The following is a 24,793-nucleotide window of genomic DNA, read 5'->3' as shown; positions in this document are numbered from 1 at the left end:
GGGGTGAAGGGGGTAGGGGAGGGAAGGGGGGAGGTGGGTGAAGGGGGAGGGGATAGAAAGGGGGGAGGGCACGAAGGGGAAGGGGAAGGGGTTGGGAGTGCGGAACTGGGGGAGGGGAGGGGAGGGAAAGGGGAAGGGAGAGAAGGGGGTGAAGGGGGAGGGGAGTGGGGGAAGGGCGAGGAGGGGGAGGGGGGGTGAAGGGGTAAGGGAGTGGAAAGGTGGGAGGGGGATGAAGGAGGGCAGGGTGGGAAGGGAGGGGAGGGGGAAGGGGAGGGGAGGGGGAAGGGGAGGGGAGGGGGGAGAGGGAGGGAAGGAGAAGGGGGAGGGGAATGGGAAGAAGGAGTGAAGGGGGAGGTGGGTAAAGGGGCAGGGGATGGAAAGGGGGGTGGGGAGGGAAGGGGAGGGGAGGGGGAAGGGGAGGGGAAGGGAATGGGAATGGGGAACTAGGGGAGGGGAGGGGGAACTAGGGGAGGGGAGGGGGAACTAGGGGAGGGGAGGGAGGTGAAGGGGAAGTGGAGGGGGAAGGGGTGGGGGAATGGGGATGGGGGAAGAGGGGAGGGGGAATGGGGATGGGGGAGGGAGGAGGGGAAGAGCAGAAGGGGGAGGGGGTGAAGGGGGGATGGAGAGGGGGTGGGGGTGAGGGGGAGGGAGAGGAGGTAGGGAGAGCGGGTGAGGGTGGGGAGGGAGGAGGAGAGGGGGGTTGGGTAGAGGGGAGAGCGGAGGGGTGAGAGGGGAGAGCGGAGGTGTGAGGGGGGAGGGGATGGGGGAGAGGAGGAGGGGAGTGGGGGGAGGGGAGGTGGAGGAGAGGAGGAGGGGAGGGGAGTAGGAGGGGAGTGGGGGGAGGGGAGGAGGAGGGGAGTCGAAGTGGGGGAGGGAGGGGGAGCATCAGTGTGGCGAGGGGGAGGGGGAATGAGGGGAGAGGAGTGGGGGTGGGCAGGGGTGAGGGGAGGGGAGGGAAGAGGAGGAGAGCGGAGAGTGGGGACGGGAGAGGGGAGAGGAGTCGGGGAGGGGATGGGGGATGAAATGGGGAAGGGGAGACGGGGAAGGGAGGGGGAGGGGGAGACGGGGGAGGGGAGGTGGGGGGACGGAGTGGGGAGGGGTGACATGTGAGGGGGGTTATGTGGGGCGGAGGGGAGGGGAGGTCATGGGAGGGTGGGGGAGGGAATCAAGTGGGGGAGGGGATTGGGGGACATGAGGGGGGAGGTGGGAGGGGGAGATTAGGGGGTGGGGAGGGGGAGATGAGGGTGTAGGGAGAAGGTGATGTGGTAGGGAGGATGGGAGGGGGAAAGGGAGGGGGAGATGAGGGGGTGGGAGGAGGAGGGGGGAGGGGACGGGGAGGTGAGGAGGAGGGTGGAGGTGAGGAGGTGAGGGAAGGAGGGGGGAGGAAGGGGTGGGGAGGGGGAGATGAGGGGGTAGGGAGAAGGTGATGGGGTAGGGAGGATGGGAGGGGATGGGGAGGTGAGGGGGCGATGAGGGAGGGAGGAGGGAAGGGGGAGAGGGGATGGGGAGGTGAGGGGGAGGGGCGGGGGAGGTGAGGGAGGGAGGAGGGGAGGGGGAGAGGTGGGGGGCAGGGTGTAGAGGAAGATGGGGGAGAAGGTGTAGAGAAAGGTGGGGCGGAGAGGGGTTGTGGGGCCGGGGGGAGTGTGGGAGGTGGGGGTGAGGGAAGGAAATGGGAGGGGAGGATGGTGAGGGAGGTGGGGGTGATGAGGTGTGGAGGAGAGGGGGTGAGGTAAGGGGTGAAAGTGGAGTGGAGGAGGGAGACAAGCAGTAGAAAGTGGATTGGGAGAATAGGTTGGATTTTTTTTTAGATTAGATTACTTACAGTGTGGAAACAGGCCCTTCGGCCCAACAAGCCCACACCGACCCGCCGAAGCACAACCCACCCATTCCCCTACATATACCCCTTACCTAACACTACGGGCAATTTAGCATGGCCAATTCACCTGCCCCGCACATCTTTGGACTGTGGGAGGAAACTGGAGCACCCGGAGGGAACCCACGCAGACACGGGGAGAACGTGCAAACTCCACACAGTCAGTCGCCTGAGGCGGGAACTGAACCCAGGTCTCTGGCGCTGTGAGGCAGCAGTGCTAACCACTGTGCCACCGTGCCGCCCAAACTTCAAGATGGCATGTTGGGAAGATTATGGAGGGATTGTGGGAAGTGATGCGGATATGTTGACAAAAAGGATAGATTATGGAGAATAGGGTGTGAGTGGGTGGGTATTGGGCGGAGAGAGAGTGGAAGATGGAAAGTAGATGTGAAAAGGAGAGGGGTTGACAGGTAAAGGTGGGAGGTGGGAAAAGGGCGTGAGTGGAGAAGGTTTTGGAGACCGAGGGAGTGGATAGTAGATATCAGGAAGGGGGAGCGCAAAGAGGTGAATGGGAAAGGAGAGAGAGGAAATGAGGAAACTTATTATTTTTGTCTTGTTGATATCTAGACAACTGGACCGTACTGGAACTTTGTGAATACTCATATTTTCTTGCTCTGAAGAGCATTATCGTTGGTTCACAAGGAGATTCCTCTGATGGACAGATTGTCTGAGTGGAAACCTTGACCATGTTGGGCCTTTTGAAGTTTCGAAGAAGAATTAAAACATGGATGATTCTGTGGGAGTTTGTCAGAGTGCATGCTAAAAGCTCATCAGATCACTTGTTATCTTACTGACTGGTGGACAGGGCTCAAACAGCTGCATTGTCTATTTCTCATGCCCCCTATTAGGTTTTTATTGTTTGCATGGCCAAATTTGCCCAAGCCTGATTGCCCATGACGGAAACCCATGACCGCATAGGGCAACAGGCACATAGGAACACCCACCACCTACATGTCCCCTCCACTATCTTGACTTGGAAATACATCACCAGAGCTCCTGTTGGTGGATTAAACTTCTTTGATTCCCTTTTTGTCCTTGGTCAGGGTACATCTTTTCTAGATAGACTGCAATGGTTCAAAAAGGTACCTTACCACCATCACCACCAGTTGGAATAGGTGCTAAAAATCAGTGTTCCTAAATCCTCTATCACCTTCTCCTGAAGTGTTATGTAAATTTAGTAATTTACTGAAATGGCCACCTCTTCATGACCTCAGAGAGTAAAGTACAGGCTGTTTTCTTGACATGGAGGCATCAAAGCCTATACTATGCTTAATTGATCTTATGTGCATAATTTTCAGCAGGTGAGAGTCCAAATTCCCAAATCTAAATGTATTCTCTGCTAGTATACAGCATCTGTGCACCCTTTCGGTTGCATCACAATTCCCCTCCTGGCTATAACAAAGCAATGAACTGCAGATGTGGAAATCTGAAATAAAAACAGAAGTTGCTGGTAAAACTCAGCAGGTCTGGCAATATCTGCGTGGAGAAAACAGTTAATGTTTCAACTCCAGTGACACTAAATCAGACCAAACTGAGTTCTGATGAAGAATCGTCAGACTTGAGTGCTGAATTTTTCTCTTGTTTCAGATCAAACTGTTTGGACTTGTACGACTAGTACCATCATGTACATGTAATTGCCATGGGAACAAGCTGCATTTTAACAACTTTATCCTTGTATATCTGAATAATTATGTTTAATTCCTAACCTGAATAAGGATGAGTCCATCACTTCAAATGCCTTACTCTTTGGGACAGTTAATGGAGGAGGTGAGCTTACAGTACTGATACTTATGCCTTTTGTTTTTGACAGGTGGCATCAGATGGCTTCAGGAAGCGAGGAATCATATGCACTTGGCGAGTGTTCTTTAGGAGAGAGTTCTTTGTACCCTGGTTTGTCAAATTCTGCTGTTCAAGCACAGACATCTGGCCATCTGCATTCTGCAATGGAGGCTTTGCCTAACCAGCCACCTCCGCTAAATGCAGGAGCAGGTTTATGTGGGACTGATGCAGAGCTGCAGAAAATGTTAATTGATGAGCGAATGAGATGTGAACATCACAAAACCAACTATCAGACGCTGAAGGCTGAACATACAAGGTATTGTAAAAGCAAAGAAAATTGCAGATGGTTTAAGTTCAATGCAAATATCTAGGATTAGAACATAAGAAGCAGGAGTAGACCATCTGGCCCTTTGAGCTTACTCCACCATTCAACAAGGTCATGGCTCATCTTTTCATGGCCTCAGCTCCACTTTCCCACCCTCTCACCATGACCCATAAGAGAACAGAGGCATCAACATTTCAGGTGTGGGTTTGTGATTAAAAGGGCAATTTTAATGAAGATGTTGTAGTCTTTGACAAGTTTCAGAAGAAGAAAAGGAATATCAGTTATGTGGAGAATTCAGTGCAGCTGCTCTTCTTGAGTCAAGATGGTCAAGGAGAGATGTAATTAACTCGTCACCATTAACAGATACGGTTACCTGAGGACATGGGTATAAGATAATTACCAAAAAATACTAAGGGGGAGATAGGCAACTATTTTATGCAGTGAGCTATTACCAAGAATGGGCCATTTTGGATTTTAGAAACAGATTCAGTCTTAGCTTTCACTGAGCAATTGGATAAATGCATGAAGAGAAAACATTCCCAGGCTATTTGGAAAGATCAAGAGTATAGAATTAACCTTTCAGTGCGTTGGTGCATGCATGATGGGCAGACTGGCTTCCTACTGTGGTATATGATTCTAATTGGAATGTTAAGCCATTAAACAACAGTCAAGGACAGGTTACAAAGGTCTCACTGGCAGTATTCCTACTATAATGTATGCATGCACAGTTACCATTATCTTGGAGATGTTGCGCAGGTCTTGTTCTGCAATAAATATTACATGCACACTACTCAGAACATTTAAGAGGACTGTTCACTAACATCTAGCCATGCACAGCAGCTCACTTAAAAGAGACATTGCTCACTAGGTATGATAGAAATATTGAATGAGTACTACTCCGAGGTTTTGAAGATGTTGTTCAACTTGAGTGTAGTGGAACAGAGGGACCTTGGAGTTCAGGTGCGTGGTTCTCTCAAAGTGGAGTCATAAGTAGATAGGACAGTGAAGAAGGTTTTTGGCACACTGGTCTTCATTAGTAGGAGCATTGAGTATAGAGGTTGGGAAGTTATGTTGCAATTGTACAGGATGTTGGTGAGGCCGCACTTGGAGTATTATGTTTAGTTTGGCCACCTTGCTTTAGGAAGGATGTTTTTAAACTGGAAAGAATGCAAAGAAATGTACAAGTATGTTGCCAGGACTCAATGGTCTGAGTTATAGGAAGAGGTTGGACAAGCAAGGACTTTTTTCTTTAGAGCATAGGTGACTGAGGGGTGATGTTATAGAAGTGTATAAGATCATGAGAGGCATGGATAGGGTGAATGCATTCGAAATCTTTTTCCCAATTTTGGGGAATCGAGGATGAGAGGGCATTAGTTTAACAAGGTTAGAGGGGAAAGAATAAAAAGGAACCCGAGAGGCTACTTTATTCACACATAGGGTGGTACGCAAATGGTATGAGCTGCAAGCAGAAGTTGTTGAGGCAGCTGTATTAACAACATTTAAAAGGCATTTGGATAAATGCAGGACAGGAACGGCTTAGAAGGATATGAAGGGCTTATGCCCGAAATGTCGAATTTCCTGTTCCTTGGATGCTGCCTGACCTGCGCTTTTCCAGCAACACATTTTCAGCTTAGAAGGATATGGGCCAAGTGCAGGGCAATTGGATTGGCATAGGTGGACATTTTGGTTGGCATGGACCAGTTTGGGCTAAAGTGCCTATCTCAGTGCTGTAGGACTCTGACTCTATATTGGTTTGAATCAATAACACCAATAATGTTTGTTTGGAAAATGTTAAGGACTTGAAAATAAGCCCTTAGGGAAATGGGATACACGTTGTACGGGAGGATAATCTATGTTTTTATTAGGTGTCTGTGCTCTAGCATGGTTGTTGTGGCTGAAAGGAGTCTGATATAGTCTCTACCTTTTTTAAAATAATGTCATCACGGTCCAAGTATTAAAAGCCCATTAATCATGAAATTAGTGATAGGAAAGATACTTGGAATCAGTTGAACACGTGGCTGCAAGGATGGTGTAGGAGGGAGGGCTTCAGGTATTTGGACAATTGGACTGCATTCTGGGGAAGGTGGGACCTGTACAAGGACGGGTTGCACCTGAACCAGAAGGGCACCAATATCCTGGGGGGTAGGTTTGCTAGCACTCTTCGGGGGGGGTTTAAACTAATTTGGCAGGGGGATGGGATCCGGACTTGTAGTCCAGCAAGTAGGTTAGCTGTTTTTCAGGATGTCCAAGAATGTAGGGAGGCTGTGGAGAAGGTAGCACTGACAGGGAATACTTGCGGACAAGAGATGGGTTCAGGTGTGTATACTTCAACGCAAGGAGTATCAGAAATAAGGTGGGTGAACTTAAGGCGTGGATCAGTACTTGGGACTACGATGTTGTGGCCATCACGGAAACGTGGATAGATGAGGGACAGGAATGGTTGTTGGAGGTTCCTGGTTACAGATGTTTCAGTAAGATTAGGGAGGGTAGTAAAAAAAGAGGGAGGGTGGCGTTGCTAATTAGAAATGGTATAATGGCTGCAGAAAGGCAGTTCAAGGGGGATCTGCCTTTGGAGGTAGTGTGGGCTGAAGTAAGAAATAGGAAAGGAGCAGTCATCTTGTTGGATGTTTACTATAGGCCCCCCAATAGCAGCAGAGATGTGGAAAAACCGATTGGGAAACAGATGTTGGAAAGGTGCAGAAGCCACAGGGTCGTAGTCATGAGCGATTTCAACTTCCCAAATATTGATTGGAAGCTCTTTAGATTAAGTAGATTGGATGGGGCGGTGTTTATGCAGTGTGTCCAGGAAGCTTTTCTAACTCACTATGTAGATTGTCCGACCAGAGGGAAGGCCACATTGGATTTGGTACTTGGTAATGAACTGGGACAAGTGATGGGCTTGTTAGCGGGTGAGCATTTTGGTGATGGTGACCACAATTCTGTGACTTTCACCTTGGTTATGGAGAGAGATAGGTGCATGCAACAGAGTAGGTTTTACAATCGGGGGAAGGGTAAATACGATGCTGCAAGACAGGATTTGAGGAGCATAAGTTGGGAGCATAGGCTGTCGAAGGGTGTCGTTGAAATGTGGAACTTTTTCAAGGAACAGATACGACGTGTTCTTGATATGTATGTACCTGTCAGGCAGGAAAGAGATGGTCGTGTGAGGGAACCTCGGTTGACGAGGGCGGTTGAATGTCTTGTAAGGAGGAAGAAGGAGGCTTACATAAGGTTGAGGAAACAAGGTTCAGACAGAGCGTTGGAGGGATTAAGGATAGCCAGGAGGGACCTGAAGAAAGGGATTAGGAGAGCTAAAAGAGGGCATGAGAAATCTTTGGCGGATAGGATCAAGGATAACCCCAAGGCCTTTTATGCGTATGTGAGAAACATGAGAATGACGAGAATGCGGGTAGGTCCGATCAAGGGCAGTAGTGGAAGTGTATTGAGTCGGAAGAGATAGGAGAGGTCTTGAATGAGTACTTTTCTTCAGTATTTACAAATGAGAGGGACCGTACTGTTGAAGAGGAGAGTATGAAACAGACTGGTAAGCTAGAGCAGATACTTGTTAGGAAGGAAGATGTGTTGGGCATTTTGAACAACTTGAGGATAGACAAGTCCCCCGGGCCTGACGGGATATATCCTAGGATTATGTGGGAAGCAAGAGAGGAAATTGCAGAGCCGTTGGCAATGATCTTTTCGTCTTCACTGTCAACGGGGGTGGTACCAGGGGACTGGAGAGTGGCAAATATTATGCCCCTTTTCAAAAAAGGGAATAGGGATAACCCTGGGAATTAGAGGCCAGTTAGTCTTACTTCTGTGGTAGGCAAAGTAATGGAAAGGGTACTGAGGGATAGGATTTATGAGTATCTGGAAAGACACTGCTTGATTACGGACAGCCAGCATGGATTTGTGAGGGGTAGGTCTTGCCTTTTTGAATTCTTTGAGAAGGTGACCAAGCATGTGGATGAGGGTAGAGCAGTGGATGTAGTGTACATGGATTTTAGTAAGGCATTTGATCAGGTTCCCCATGGTAGGCTTATGCGGAAAATCAGGAAGCATGGGATAGTCGGAAATCTGGCCAGTTGGAAAGAGAACTGGCTAACTGGTCGACGTCAGAGAGTGGTGGTAGATGGTAAATATTCAGCCTGGAGCTCAGTTACAAGTGGAGTTCAGCAGGGATCAGTTCTGGGTCCTCTGCTGTTTGTAATTTTTATTAATGACTTGGAAGAGGGAGTTGAAGGGTGGGTCAGTAAATTTGCAGATGATATGAAAATTGGTAGAATTGTGGATAGTGAGGAGGGCTGTTGTCAGCTGCAAAGGGACTTAGATATGATGCAGAGCTGGGCTGAGGAGTGGCAGATGGAGTTCAACCCTGTCAAGTGTGAGGTTGTCCATTTTGGAAGAACAAATAAGAATATGGAATACTGGGTTAACGGTAGGGTTCTTAGTCAGGTGGAGGAACAGAGGGATCTTAGGGTCTATGTTCATAGCTCTTTGAAAGTTGCCACTCAGGTGGATAGAGCTTGTAAGAAGGCCTATGGTGTATTAGCGTTCATTAGCAGAGGGATTGAATTCGAGAGTCGTGAGGTGATGTTGCAGCTTTACAAGACCTTGGTAAGGCCACATTTGGAATACTATGTGCAGTTCTGGTCGCCTCACTTTAGGAAAGATGTGGAAGCTTCAGAGAGGGTGCAGAGGAGATTTACCAGGATGTTGCCTGGAATGGAGAATAGGTCGTATGAGGATAGGTTGAGAGTGCTAGGCCTTTTCTCATTGGAACGGCAAAGGATGAGGGGTGACTTGATAGAGGTTTATAAGATGATCAGGGGAATAGATAGAGTAGACAGTCAGAGACTTTTTCCCCGGGTACAACAAAGTGTTACAAGGGGACATAAATTTAAGGTGAAGGTTGGAAGGTATGGGGGGATGTCAGGGGTAGGTTCTTTACCCAGTGAGTGGTGGGGGCATGGAATGCGCTACCTGTAGGAGAGGCAGAGTCAGAAGCATTGGTGACCTTTAAGTGGCAATTAGATAGGTACATGGATAGGTGCTTAAGCTAGGACAAATGTTCGGCACAGCATCGTGGGCCGAAGGGTCTGTTCTGTGCTGTATTGTTCTATGTTCTATGTAATGTATGATTGTTTCAATGGAGCAGGAATGGTAAGTTGCACACAGTGTAGCTTCATAAAAATCTAATTTGTAAATCTAGTTATTTTTGTTTTGAAGAAGTTAGTGCATGTAGTCTGTCTACTTACACTTCAAAAAAAACACTTGATAAGCTTCTGTAAAATTGAAACCACGAGTATTTGTGGTTTGCAAAGAGTTGAGTTAATTTTGGACTGCAAGATGTAGGCAGGGCATATTATAGATGGATTTTGATCAGCTTGTAGACTGGTCAGTAATGATATCGCTTAGGAATTGGTATTGTGAACATTACACTTTACCAGTGTCTTTTCATGATTTGATTGTGGGTTGATAAAAGGATCCACAAATTTGTGGATGATGCCAAGATTGTCTCAGTGTTGGGATTATCAATGATATACTGCTTCAGGCAAATCTTAATGTCCTGACAAATTGAGGTCTTGAATAAATTTGGTTGTTATGCATGTGGATGGGGTGAGAACTTGGCCTTCAGTGACAAGCATTAAAGAAGGTGGAGGAAGAAAGAAAAATAGAGAGAGAGAGAGAACTGGATGTTCTAGTGCCTCAAACCTTAAAGATAGTTGGGCAAATGATGTGAACTGATAGCTAAAGTGAATAAGAGTGCTGGAGTAACTCAGGCCTAGAGCTGTCAGAGGAGGTGGTGGAGGCTGATACAGCTACAGTATTTAAAAGGCATCTGGATGGGTTTTTGAATTGGAAAGGTTTGAGGGATGTGGGCCAAATACTGGCAAATGGGACTAGTTTGATTGAAGATATCTGGTCGGCATGGATGAGTTGGACAGAAAGGTCTATTTCTGTGCTGTACACTTCCATATTCCTCCCTATGCCTGATGACCTTTATCAACTTGCTTATCACAGATCTACCTGCCTCTGCCTTGAAAATGTTCAAAGATTCTGCCTCCACTGCCCTTTGAAGAAGAGAATTCAAAAAATACTCAAACCTTCTGAGAGAAAAGAGCTCTCCTTATCTCTATTTTAAATGGGCGGACCCTTATTCTTAAACAGCAACACTGTAGCTTAAGATTCTCCTATAATGGGAAGTATCTTTTTCACATCCACCCTGAATAAGCCCCCTCAGGATCTTGCATGTTTAATTAAATCTTCTCTTGCTCTGGATGCAGATATTTTCCTAGTCACCTATTCCGACATGATGTTAAACATTACGACACCATGGCTCAGTCTGCCCCACAGCGCCAGGGACCCGGGTTCAGTTCCTGCCTTGGGCACCTGGCTGTGTGGAGTTTGCACATTCTTTCCATGTCTGCATGGGTTTCCTCCAGTTTCCTCCCACAGTCCAGAGGTCAGGTGAATTGGCCATGCTAAATTGCCCTTAGTGTTAGTTGCATTAGTTGGAGGGAAATGGGTCTGGGTGAGTTACTCTTCGGAGGGCGGGCTCTCCTGTTTCCACACTGGAGGGAATCTAATCTAAACACCTCTGCAGCTGGTGGGACTTGAACCTGGGCCTCCTGGTGCATTATTTTTGTGTTTGATTCATTTGTTGTCACATGTACTGAGATACAGTGAAAAATGTTGTTTTAATTACTATACCAGCAGATTGTACCATACAAAGTGCATCAGGGCAGCAGAACAAAGTGCAGAATACGGTGTTACAGTTCAATGAAATGGCTGATAGAATTATCAAAGTTGTGTGAACATAGATCTAATTGATGATCCAGTATTAAAATATTTAAATTTTACTTGATGCAGGTTGCAGGACGAGTACACAAAAGCTCAGCATGAATTAAAACGACTACTCACAGATAAACAGAGCACCCATGAGAAATTCCAACTACTTCTAGCTGAACTGAGGGGGGAATTATTAGATAAAACAAGGGAGCAAGAAGAACTGAAAATGCAGGTGAGATTGAAAGTTAATTTAAAACAAAATGACATCAACTGTATCACGTTTAGAATCTGGAAATAAATAATCAGCAAAATAGCTTTACGCTACGTTATAGAAGGGACATCCGAAAAGACCAGCTTATTCAGGTGTGAGAAGGCAAGGAGGAAATGTAAGCATTTACTTAGTGAGGTAAACTAGGAAAATCTGAATGCGATCCAGCAACCCTGGCAAGAAATCATTCTAGTCCTTGGTACATTCTGTCACCATTTAACGTCAATCAATAAGGTGGGTAACTAGGTACACTAAACTGCAAGGTGGAACATATCTTGCTAATCTGGCCAGACTACATTTATCCGGTGCTTTTCACTGTCTCAGGACATCCAAAACCACATAATACCAGTTGAGAACTTTCAAAGTAAATCAAAGAAAATTCTCTAAAGAGTTTGCAGGTATGGAAGTTTTCAGAGAGAGAATCAAAGATATTGCTTCAAGTTGATGATATTCCATCTGAGCTGGGAAGAGTCCCATGGCTGATCCGTAATATCGGTGACCAGGTTTGAAAGAAAATGGCAAAATTTGGATCTCCCTGCACCATGTTTGAATTTTTCCTGGAGCTATATATTAAGATAACTGTGTATGTTTAAACAGAGGCCTGTCCTCTTCCAAATGGTTGCAAGAAACAGTATGGTAGAGTTTTGAGGAAAAACTGGGGGAATTTCACCCCATTTTCTTGACAAATGTTTATTCCTTAACTAGCATCTCTTAAACCCAGGTTATATGGCTGTTATGATACTGATAATAATAGAACCTTACCCAGATTGGCTGCTGTACTTCCCTGCATTACTAATTTGAAAGTTTTTGTCAGCTTTGAAATACTTTGGACATCTTAAGGTTGTGAAAAGTAAGCTATTTCCTAAGTAAACATTATGGAAAATATAAATCCAGAAGACCTCATTAGCTAAGACTTGTAATAGATCTTTGGGCAGATTATCAAAACCAGAAATAGTTGGATGCTGTAATGGACAATCTGTAAATGCAAAGCCTTGTTTTGTTCTTTTGTAATTTAATAAGGGACATAGAATGTTCTTCATTTGCTGAAGGGATGATTCACATTGCAGTGAAAATGAATATGGAGTGATTTGCAATGGTGTTTCTGCACCTAGCAAATAATTTTCAAGATGTGCATAGTTAATTTGTTGCTTTTATATTACCATGCAGGTTGTATGATGCCTAATGTTTTCCTATGTCACAGTTGGGTCATTTATCTGTCAATTACCCATTAATTTATTGGTGATTAAAGTTTAAAACGTCTTCATTGCTTTATCTAAGGTAACAAAAATATTGGTGAGTTTAAGACTATATATTTCCAATGAAATTCATAAACCATTTTTGTGGATTGAGTTCCAGTTTTGTGAAATATTCAGTTTATAGTGTTGGAACCTTGGAGCTTGAAGAAGCCCCAACTACCTTTCTGTTTCTATATAAACTACACTGAATGCTTGTAAACAATACTTGTTTCAGGAATATGACTGGAAATGGAAAATAAAAATTATGGTGATGAATGTTTTTGACAAAATCCTAAAAATTGGAGAACAGAACCAAAAAAATGCTGCAAAAGCATTTCCCTGGCAGTGCTTGTAAACAGAAAAGACAGGTTTTGAGAAAACCATCCCTTGTTATATACTAACATGATTTTTTTTCTCTAAATTTGATAAGGAAGTTGGATGAAGAAGGGAAGGAGGTGATTCTTTGCCTTGTTGCTTAGCTTTTTTATCCTGCAGAAATTGTTTCTTATTCTCAGCCTTATGTATCCAATTGGAAGGCACAGGAGGAGAGCTAGCGGTGTAGGGGTGGAGAGTAGGGGTGAGAGAGTCTACACAGCATTTGCTCATCTCGAGTTTAAAGTAAGTGGTCCAAAAGTAAGCTTCAGCTGTGGCAGAGTAACTTAGCCACATAAAATGTCCATCCTGTGGCATGTGGGAAGTTGAGGGCACTTGACTTGACCTAAATGAACACCTGTGCAGTTAGTGCCACAGGCTGCTGACACTTGAGCTCCAGGTCTTGGAGCTTGAATGGTGGCTCGAGTTAGCTTTTTTAACTTCACTTCCTCCTCATGGGTTTCCTTGTTTATCCAGTGGTCAACTATTTTAACTATCTTCAATGAAACCTCCTTTTCCCTTAACAACTGAAGGTTTCTCTTTTCCTTAATTTCTATCCTGCATAATGGAATTAATGTTGGAAGCCAAACCTTGATTTATGAATCAATTCAATCATCTGCCATTTCTACTGTTAATCTTGCAGTCTTAACTCTCTACTCATTTACATGAGTTCTCACTACTTGATGAAGTGAATTTTTGAGTTCCTGCAAGAATTGTCTCTCTAAGACAGTCATAGATTTGTAAGAGTTCTTAGATGAAGTGACCAGGAAGATTGATGAGGACAGTGCGGTAGACTTGGTCTGTATGGATTTCAGTAAAGCCTTTGATAAGGTTCCACATAGTAGGTTGCTCTGGAAGGTTAGATTGCTTGGAATTCAGGGGAAGCTGGCAAGTTGGATACACAATTGGCTCAATGGTAGGAAGCAGAGGGTATTAGTGGAAGGATGCTTGTTGGACTGGAGACCTGTGACTTGTAGTGTACCTCAGGTGTCAGTGCTGGGTCCATTGCTGTTTGTTATCTACATTACTGCTTTGGATGAGAATGTACAAGGCATATTTTATAAATTTGCTGATGACACTAAAATAGGCGATATCTTGGATAGTGAGGAAGGTGCTCAGAAATTACAGCAGGATCTTGACCAACTGGGGAAGTGGACCGAGAAATGGCAAGTGAAGTTTAATATAGATAAGTGTAATGTCTTCACTTTGGAAAGTCAAGTCAAGGCAGGAGTTTCATGGTGAATGGTAGGTCCTTAAGGAGTGTAGTGGAACAGAGGGACCTTGCAGTTCAGGCGCATGATTCTCTGAAAGTGGCCTCACAGGTAGACAGGGCAGTGAAGAAGGCTTTTGGCACATTGACCTTCATCAGTTAGGGCTTTGAGTACAGAAGTTGGGAAATTATGTTGCCTTTGTACAGGATATTGATGAGGCTGCACTTGGAATATTATTTTCAGTTTTAGTCACCTTGCTATAGGAAGAATATTATTAAACTGGAAAGAGTGCAGAAGAAATTTACAAAGATGTTGCCAGGACTCAACAGTCTGAGTTATAGGGAAGAGGTTGGACAAGCTAGGGCTTTTTTTCTTTAGAGCATAGGAGACTGAGGTGTTTTGGGAGGGTTGGGGAGCATGGAATCTTATACAGGTGCATAAGATCTTGAGAGGCATGGATAGGGTGAATGCGCTCAGTCTTTTTCCCTAGGTTGGGGAATAGAGGACTAGAGGGCATCAGTTTAAGGTTAGAGGGGAAAGAATAGAAGAGAACCTGAGGGGGTGCTTTTTTTTAAAAGAAGGTGGAACAAATATGGAATGAACTGCCAGCAGATGTGATTGAGGTGGGTAAGTTAACAACATTCAAAAGACATTTAACAAATACACGAATAGGAAAGGTTTAGAAGGACATGGGCCAAGTGTGGGGTAATGGGGTTAGCGTGGATAGATGTTTTAGCATAAACCCAGTTTGGGCTGAAGGGCCTGTTGCCTTTATCCACCTATCAAAATAACTTTGTTTGACCTTTTTGAACTCTATATGTTTGACTAAGTTCCATCCTTAAATTCCTAAAGGACTGTCCACAGGCTTCTGGTATTAGCTCATATGCACGCCAATTGGCTTTTGTAACCTGATCATACTCCCCAGATACCTCCTTTCATAGTGGTGCAATTACCTCACTAGTTCTACCTCCTACTTTGTTTGAATCAACCATACTCATATGGTTACTGGCCATTTCATTTGTTTAGCCACTTTCTCAAATGAAATGAAAAAGGCTTCTGCATCCTTCTCATTGAACTTTGCCAGTATTTGAACACATTTAAAGAGATCCTCACCAGGCCTTTGAATACAATGGGATTGCTATCCATCACTGTCCTCATCAGTACTCCCTTTCACCTCTACCTCTGCCATTTTAAGTCAACTTAAGAGCTTTGAGTTCCAACCTCCGCAGTTCAAAAACTCTTTCTCCCTTTCTCCTGCTCGGGCCTTCCTTTCCTGTTTCCTCAGCTTTCAATCATAATTCAGACTGTATTGTTTCCTTTTCATATTCAAGCTGCTTCATTTACAATTGAATTTTAGCCATTTCCAGAATTTGTAAATGGTGAGCTATTGCTGCAAGTACCTTCCCTTGTTGCACAAGCAAAGGGAATCCCACGTCTAGCTTGTTAGTCAATTCCAAAAGCTTTGCCTTGATCATTTTCTGTAAAACCCCTGAAGTGGCCTCTTGCACCTCAGGAACCTTTTTAGTGTCTGAAAGAGCCATTACTACACAAGATTTAAATTAACTGAATTCAGTACCCAAAAGGAGAACACCAACACTCTCCACTTTGAATCTAATAATCCTGTCCTGACAAGCACCCAATTTGTTAGGAACCAGAACAAACTGCCTCAAAATTTATTAAGAAGATAATTTAGACCCTTAATTGTATCTTATTTTGTAATTAAGTGTAGGGCATTGTGTTCCAGGTGCAATTCGATTGGTCAAACTACTTGACTTTACAGTACTTTTACAGTACTGTTAAAGTGCGAAATAAAAATAAAAGAATTGGCTTAACTGTAACTCTGTCGAACTACTACTAACTGAAGTAACTCCACAGAGGCTGGTATCATGAAACCAAGTCATCCTTTCTTTTCATATGAAAAGTCCCGGACACTGATCCAGCTTCCTTAGAGTGAATAAAACCTTTGACACTCCTGTTTATAGCTGTCAACCAGATTAACAGCCCCAATCAAGGAACTCCTTCTATGAGATCCACCTGAGCTCGACCCCATCCATTCAGGCTGCTTCTGATGGGTATATGAAGAGGAAAGGTTTAGAGTGATATGGGTCAGGGACTGGCAAATGCAATTAGATTAGGTGAGGATATCTGGTCGGTGTGGATGAGTTGCACCAAAGGGTCTGTTTCTGTGCTGTACATCTCTATGATTCTATTCTTGCAACTTTAAAATAAACCCAAGGCCTCACAAGCTGCTACTCATTTTACTGGCTTTGAGCAGACCGCTCACCACTTCTGTCTTAAATGTTTTTTCATTTAAAAACCACGCAACAAAAATAGACCTCTCAAAACTATAGTATCATCACACCAGGCTCAGAAGGGTGGTGAAAAAGCAAATAAGAGAAGCAATGACACTGATGAAAAATGGCAGGCAACTGGCAAAGAAACAATTCCAAAGACTTCTGTAGGATTAGGGCTGATTGAGGTTACACAGGGGATTTTCATTTTAAAACAGAGAGTAATAATCAGTAGATTTTTTTTTTCAGGCTGGAGGAGGATCTGTTGTGAAGTTCCCAATATCTATATTGCGATCCTTGCTCTTCCTGATTTAATGAATGGTCTAGACCTTGGTCTACATGGGATAATTTCAAAGTTTGCAGACAATACAAAACTTGGAAGCTTTATAAACTGAAGACAGTCTGGAACTCCAAAGGGGCATTGACCATTTGCAAGAGTAGCAAATAGATGTCAGATGAAGTTCAATGCAGAGAGGGGCATGGATAGGGTAAATAATCAAGGTCTTTTCTCCAGGTGGGGGAGTCCAAAACTAGAGGGCATAGGTTTGTGGTGAGATGGGAAAGATTAAGAAGGTATCTGAGAGGCAGCTTTTTCATGCAGAGAGTGGTGTGTATATGGAATGTGCTGCCAGAGGAAGTGATGTAGACCTATACAGTTAAAACATTTAAAAGGCAACTGGATGGGTATATGATTAGGAAGAGTTTAGAATGATTTGGGCCAAATGCTGACAAATGGGACTAGATTTATTTAGGATGCCTGGTCAGCATGAACAGGTTGGACTGAAGGGTCTGTTTCTGTGTTGTATATCTCTATGATTCTAAGTCAAACTATCTCCATCCTTTCCACTATTCCCGCTTATCCCAAACAGATATCACTAACCAATGGGCTGCACCACCACCATCAATTACAGAAGCAGACCAATTGCACTGAAGGAATTTGCCCGATTCCTCTCTCATTGGCACAGATCCTGCTGGAGATGGCCGTCTCACAACATGCCTTGTTACATTTGTTCCTGCAATTGTCAGTTTGCACATGTTTTCCCTCACTGGGATTGTGCGCTGATCAATAAGGGGAGGGTGCCAGGACATTTGGGATGTCAGTGAATGATAGGATCAATAACTTACCTTCTTAACTAATTGGGATCTAAGAATTGAGAAAGATATAGAGAAATGATGGAGAAGGAAATCAGTTGAATCAAATTAGGGACAGAAAGAGAAACAAAGAGAAAAGGAAATATCAGCTGTAGGAAGATATTGTTAAACTTGAAAGGGTTTGAAAAAGAGTTACAGGGATGTTGCCAGGGTTGGAGGGTTTGAACTATAGGGAGAGGCTGAATAAACTGGGGCTATTTCCCTGTACCATCAGAGGCTGAGGGGTAACCTTATAGGAGTTTGTAAAATTGTGAGAGGCATGGATAGGGTGAATAGTCCAGCTCTTTTTCCCAGGGTAAAGGAGTGCAAAACTAGAAGGCATAAAGTTAAAGTGAGAGGGGAACGTTTTAAAAGGGACCTGAGGGGCAATTTTTTCCATGCCAAGGGTAGTGCTTATATGAAATATGCTGCTGGAGGAAGTGGTAAAGATTGGCACAATCTTTAAAAGGCATTTGGACAGGAATGTGAATAGGAAAGGTTTGGAAGGATATGGGTCAAATGCTGGCATATGGGTCTAAATTAATTTAGGTTATCTGTTTGGCATGGACAAGTTGGACTGAAGGGTTTGTTTCCATGTTGTACATATCTATGACTCTGACTCTAAGTGTGAGGCACTTATTTTGAAAGAGCATGGAGGGACAGTGTAAAATAAAGGATACTAATCTAAAGGGAATGCAGGAGCAGAGACAGCAGTATCTGTGTGCCTTAAATCATTAAATATGGCAGGAAAGGTGGTGAGAGCAGTTTATGAAGTATTCTAGCTTTATCAATTATAGCATAGCCTATAAGAGCAAGGAGGGTATGCCGAACTTATACAAGTTACTTAGATATCAGGTGAAACATTGTATACAGTTTTGAATGCCACATTTCAGGAAGGTTATGATGGCACTGGAGAGACTAAGGTTTACGGGTGTGAGAAATTTCACTATAAAGAGAGAGAAGATTTTTCGAGATTTGTTTTCTTTGGAGAGGAGAAGGCTGAGGTGAGAATTAATAGAAGTTTTAAAAATCATGAAAGGACTGGACAGAGTACATACACAAAGACTGTTTCCACTCATAAAAAGGTTAAGCACATTTTGAAAGTTATCAGCAAGAGTGAGAAACGCAATGTAAATAATAATTTTTTACAGTGGGTAGTTTGGATCTAGAATGTACTGCCTGAATGTACAGTACCTGATGTAGTCAGGTTCAATCAAAGCGATCAATACAGCATTAAATGATGATTTTTGTTCAAATAATTAACAGGTTTACAGGAAAAGGCGGAATGGCACCAAATCTTGATGCTCATTGGGAGAGGCAGTGCAGACATAATGGGCAGAATGGTCTCCTACTCCATTAACGATTCAGTGATTTGAAAACCTTTTCTATGTATCCCCCTGTTATTTGTTGGCAGGTGTTAACACCTCAAAAGCTGGAGCTTCTGAAAGCGCAAATTCAACAAGATCTGGAGGTACCAATGAGAGAGCGCCTCAGGAAACAAGAGGAGGTAGGAATGAAGCGAAGAAAATCCATTTGTTGTGAATTCTGTGGAATTATTGAATGATATATATCTTTGAGTTATGTGTATAACTGGTAATGTTTCAATATTTTAGGAAGCTGAAAGGTACAGGACAGAATATAATAAGTTGCGTTATGAATACACTTTCCTAAAATCAGAACTTGAACATCAAAAGGAAGAATACGAACGACTCTTGGCTGAGAAGGTGATTCGATTTGAAGCTGAGGTAAGCCTTGTGCAAGAGCAAATCTGTTAGAAATTACTGTGTTTCTCAGTCATTCAATTTGTTTCAGGTCTAATTGTGAATTGTTATATCTGTTGTCACAAGATCAGTTGAGTCCTCAATGATGGGTTCCTGTGTTCAGCACAACTGCCATCTCTGACTGCTTGAGGTTTCCCATGCTTCTTCCCCAATATGAATTACTTACTATAAATTTGCAGTAAAATTAGTTATCTGAGCTATCGACGATGCCCTCCACCGCATCTCCATGATCGACGATGCCTTCCACTGCATCTCCTCCACTTCCCGTTCCTCTGCCCTTGCGCCCCGCCCCTCCGATCGCCACCAGGACAGAACTCCACTAGTCCTCACCTACCACCCCACCACCCTCTACATACATCGTATCATCCGTCGTCATTTCCGCCACCTCCAAACGGACCCCACCACCAGAGATATATTTTCCTCCCCTACCCTATCAGCGTTCCGAAAAAAACACTCCCTCCGTGACTCCCTCGTCAGGTCCACACCTCCCATCAACCCAACGTCCACTCCCGGCACCTTCCCCTGCAACCGCAAGAAATGCAAAACTTGCACCCACATCTCCCCCCTTACTTCCAAGGAATCCTTCCATATCCGCCACAAATTCACCTGCACCTCCACACACATCATTTTCTGCATCCGCTGCACCCCATGTGGCCTCCTCTATATTGGGGAAACAGGCCGCCTACTTGTGGAACGTTTCAGAGAACACCTCTGGGACACCTGGACCATCCAACCCAACCACCCCGTGGCTCCTGCACCAAGGACATGCAGGTCCTTGGACTTTAGATTACTTACAGTGTGGAAACAGGCCCTTCGGCCCAACAAGTCCACACCGACCTGCCGAAGCACAACCCACCCATACCCCTACATTTACACCTTACCTAACACTATGGGCAATTTAGCATGGCCAATTCACCTGACCCGCACATCTTTGGACTGTGGGAGGAAACCGGAGCACCCGGAGGAAACCCACACAGACACGGGGAGAACATGCAAACTCCACACAGTCAGTCGCCTGAGTCGGGAATTGAACCCGGGTCTCAGGCGCTGTGAGGCAGCAGTGCTAACCACTGTGCCACCGTGCCGTCCGATGACTTCTTCATCGCCAGACCATAGTAACACAACGCTGGAGGAAGAGCGCCTCATCTTCCGCCTAGGAACCCTCCAACCACAAGGGATGAACCTAGATTTCTCCAGTTTCCTCATTTCCCCTCCCCTCCCCTTGTCTCAGTCAAATCCCTCGAACTCAGCACTGTTTTCCTAACCTGCAATCTTCTTCCTGACCTCTCCGCCCCCACCCCACTCCGGCCTATCACCCTCACCTTGACCTCCTTCCACCTATCACATCTCCATCGCCCCTCCCCCAAGTCCCTCCTCCCTATCTTTTAGCCTGCTGGACACACTTTCCTCATTCCTGAAGAAGGGCTCATGCCCGAAACATAGACTCTCCTGCTCCTTGGATGCTGCCTGACCTGCTGCGCTTTTCCAGCAATGCATTTTTATCTCAGCTGTGAGTCATTTTTTATGGTTCCTTCTAATGTAAGGAACAGAGAGGAATTTTTATGGGGCCTTCCATCAGTCAGTTTTTGTTTAGCCTTAAAAACCTCATTATCCTCAGCACAGACTTTCTTTCTTTATCTGACAAAAGCAAGAAATGGAGGGGATTTTGTTTAATAAACTCATCTATTTTTAAGAAATTTCAGTTGGTATCTTCATCTTTAAATTTAATTTTCAACTTCAAGCATGGATTTAGAAGTGGTGAAGAAGCTCAAGCAAATCTGGTAGCATCTGTAGAGAGAGAGAGAGAGAGAGAGACAGACAGTTGATGTTTTGAGTCCAATGTGACTTTTCTGTGAAACTGCCCTTATTTTCAAACGTGGATTTTTTTTTAAAGTACAAAATTTCCTATCATTGATGCACCCAACTAGCAGCATATTTCCTTTTCATTAGAATTTAGAATTATAGAATCCCTGTGGAAGGAAACCAAAGCACCTGGAGACACGGAGAATGTGCAAACTCCTGGGCGCTGTGAAGCAGCAGGGCTAACCACAGAGCCACCATGATGCCCAAGTGTCACTAACCAGGCAGCAGAAGGCTTCTCCCTTCTTACTTTGAGGTGCTGGTGATTTTGGACCTCGTTGAACCACAGCAGTCTTAGAGTTGTACAGCATGGAAACAGATCCTTCAGTCCAACTTGTCCATGCTGACCAAATAGCCCAAATTAATTGAGTTTAATTTTCTTCTAAACTCTTCCTATTCATGTGCCCATCCAGATGCCTATTAAGTATTGTAATTGTATCTGTCCATCTCCACCATTTCCTCTGGCAGCTTGTTCCATACGTGCAACACCCTCTGTGTGAAAAAGTTGTCCCTTAGGTCCCCTTTTAAATCTTTACCCTCTTACCTTAAATGTATGCCCTCTAGTTTTAGACTCTACCCTGGGAAAAGACCTTGGCTATTTGTCCAATTCATGCCCCTCATGCTTTAAAAGCTTCTATAGGTCACACCTCAATCACTGATACACCAGGGAGAATAGCCCGAGATATTCAGTTTCTCCCTGTAGCTCAAACCCTTCAACCTGGCAACATCCTTGTAAAACATTTCTGAACCCTTCCAAGTTTAACAATGTTCTTCCTGTAGCAAGGAGACCAGAACCGAGCGCAGTACTCCAAAAGTGGCCTAACCAATGTCCTGTACAGCCACAACATGACTTCTAATTCCTAAACTCTGACCATTAAATGCAAGTGAACCAAACACCTTCTTCACCCTTGAAAATGTGTTGCTGGTTAAAGCACAGCAGGTCAGGCAGCATCCAAGGAATAGGAAATTCGACGTTTCGGGCATAACCCCTTCATCAGGAATGACTTCTTCACCCTGTTTACCTATGACTCCTCTTTCAAGGAACTAAGAACCTGCACCCCAAGGTCTCTTTGTCTGGCAACACTCGTCAGGACCTTGCCATTAACTGTCCTGTCCTGATTTGCCCAACCAAAATGCAGTCCTCACATTTATCTAAATTAAACTCCACTTGCCACTCCTTGGCCCATTTGCCTATGTGATCAAGGTCCCATTGTGCTCTTTTGCTGTTCATTACACCATCAATTTTGGTGTCATTTGAAAATTAACTAATCATACCTCCTATATTCACATCCAAATCATTTATGTAAGTGACAAAAAGCAGTGGACCCGTCACAGATCCTTGCAGCACACAGATCCTTTCAAAAGTGAGATGATGATAATCAAAAACAGTATATTTCTGTTAGTGAGAAGGGCAAGGCTGGTAAGTCATAGGCCTCCAGTCCAAACTGCAACCCCTGCACCAGCTGTCTCCTACCTTCAGGCCAATCTTGAATCCAGGTGGCTTGTTCTCCCTGTATTCCACGTGATCTAGTCTTTCTATCCAATCTACCATATGGGACCTTGTCGAATACTGAATGATGATATAGATAATATCTTTTCTGGGTTAGAACTGACCTGTACAGGAAGAATGGGTTGCACTGAATTGGAAAGGGACTAATATGCTGGCAGGGAGATTTGCTGGATCTACTTGGGAGGATTTAAACAAGCAAGTTTGGGGGTTGGGGAGAGCCAGTGAGCTAGTGAGGAAAGAAATCAATCTGAGGTTGCTAAAGTTGAGAAAAGAAACAAAACAAGGCAGAAAGGAGCAAGGCAGGAAACAAGGTAGGCCTGATTAATTAAACTGCACTTATTTCAGTGCAAGAGGCCTAACAGGTAAGGCAGATGAACCCAGGGCGTAGTTAGAAATATGGGACTGGGGTATCATTGCTATTACAGAAACATGGCTCAGGGATGGCAGGCTGGCAGCTTAATGTTCCAGGGTATAGATGCTTTAGGATGGATAGAAAGGGGAGGGTGTACAAGAGAGGAGGAGGAGTGACTTTTTAACTAGAGATAACATTACAGCTCTACTAAGGGGGGATATTCCGGAGAGTACATCCATTGAAGTTATTTGGGTGGAACTGAGAAATAAGAAAGGAATGATTTCCTTATTGGGTTTGTACTATACAGTTTGTCAATAGTCAGTGGGAAATTGAGAAACAAACTTTTAAGGAGATCTCAGTTATCTGAAAGAATAATAGGATTGTGGTAGTAAGGGATTTTAACTTTTCAAACGTAGACTGGGACTGCTATAGTGTTAAGAACTTGGATAGAGAGGAATTTGTTAAATGTGCACAAGAAAACTTTCTTCTTTGGTATTTTGGTGCAGCTGCTAGAGAAGGAGCAAAACTTGACCTCCTTTGGGAAATAAGGCAAGGCAAGTGACTGTCGTGTCAGTGGAGGAGCACTTTGGAACCAGTGAGCATAATTTTAATAGTTTTTAAATAGCTATGGAAAAGGATAGACCTGATCTAAAAGTTAAAGTTCTAAATTGGAGGAAGACCAATTTTGATGATATTAGGTAAAAGTTGATTGAGGGCGGACTTTCTCAGATAAAGGGACGGCTGGAAAGTGGGAAACTTTCAAAAGTGAGATGATGATAGTCCAAAACAGTATATTTCTGTTAGTGAGAAGGGCAAGGCTGGTAGGTATAGGAGTGCTGGATGACTAGAGAAATTGATGCTCTGGTCAAGAAAAAGAAGGAAGCATGTGCTAGGTTTTGACAACCGGAAACAAATGAATTCCTAGCAGTTATTGAGGTGACAGTGTTTTGACAATGATGTTAGGTAGGGAATTCTAGGTAAGGACTGACCCAAAGATGATCAGTGTCTGAGCAAGCATGGTGAGTTGGACGAGGAGATACAAAGTGAAGCTATTTCCAAGTCATTGGTACTGTTTTCTTTTCCTGGGGTTGAGTAGTAATGGATTAGCTTTTTCATGAGTCGAAAGTTGTGCTCAATTAAACTGTTCTCATCAGAGACATTGCTGTTAAATTATGGCCTTGAAGAAATGTCTTGTGTTATTTGAATGCCTTGTTCTTAATGGCAAGTGTTGAAATGATTTGAAGATTAAAGGGTTATTACAATCCCAGTGGAGACCAATAACATGAAAGAATAAAACCAGGATAGATAATACCCTGGTACCTGATGCAGACAGGTAAAGAATAAACCACCCGGTGCTTTTAAGTTTCAGACCTTTCATCTAGCTCACACACTGCTTCACTTGGAGACCTTGTATCTGTTCTCTTACTGCTGAGTGGAACCGGAACTTTTTAAGGTGTGTGTGTGTGTGTGTGTGTGTGTGTGTATGTGTATGTATATATGTATATATGTGTGTTCTGACTGGGGTCAGTGTTCATTAAACTGGAAGCAAAAATAGCTGCCATCTAGATTCAAGGTAAATCCTATTCTAACCCAAATGTGAAACCACATCTTTAGACAAACACATACTATACATTTATGCAACCTTTCTGTTTAGTGCTGTGGTCCAACTGCTGCTATTTAACAATGTGGTTACAGTTAGTTTTGTCTAGTCAAATGGGGTAGCATGGTGGCTCAGTGGTTAGCACTGCTGCCTCATGTGCCAAGCCTAGGACTAGAAGTTTGCACCTTCTCCCCACATCTATGTAGATTTCCTCCCACCAAAATGTGCAGATTATGTGAATCGGCCATGCTAAATTGCCTATAGTGTCCATGGATGTGTAGGTTCGATCGATTAGCAATGAGTTCCAGGTGAAGGTTGCAGGGGGATGCTCTTTGGAAGATTGATGTGGACTTATTGGGCCAAATGACTTGCTTCCACACTATAGGGATTCTGTGATTCAAATTCACCCATCGAGC

The 24,793-nt window shown here is 44.2% G+C and overlaps 1 protein-coding gene across 4 annotated transcripts in view; it reads left to right on the top strand.

The window, feature by feature from the left end:
* The window catches only part of cep83 (centrosomal protein 83), a 54,591-nt gene that overhangs the window by 1,490 nt on the left and 28,308 nt on the right, over positions 1-24,793 (top strand). For 3 of the 4 annotated variants that reach the window (XM_060843031.1, XM_060843032.1, XM_060843034.1), the window contains exons 2-5: positions 3,684-3,968; positions 10,848-10,998; positions 18,689-18,781; positions 18,888-19,019. In XM_060843031.1, the coding sequence (XP_060699014.1) occupies positions 3,694-3,968; positions 10,848-10,998; positions 18,689-18,781; positions 18,888-19,019 (651 nt within the window). In that variant the 5' untranslated portion in view covers positions 3,684-3,693. Of the gene's footprint in view, positions 1-3,683; positions 3,969-10,847; positions 10,999-18,688; positions 18,782-18,887; positions 19,020-24,793 lie in introns of those variants that run through there. The other variant, XM_060843033.1, reaches the window with a different exon arrangement.

The sequence above is a fragment of the Hemiscyllium ocellatum genome, chromosome 23 (genome assembly GCF_020745735.1).
Source record: "Hemiscyllium ocellatum isolate sHemOce1 chromosome 23, sHemOce1.pat.X.cur, whole genome shotgun sequence".
NCBI classification, from domain to species: domain Eukaryota; kingdom Metazoa; phylum Chordata; class Chondrichthyes; order Orectolobiformes; family Hemiscylliidae; genus Hemiscyllium; species Hemiscyllium ocellatum.
Note: the sequence above shows the minus strand (reverse complement) of the source record. Positions and strands in the feature narration are given on the sequence as shown.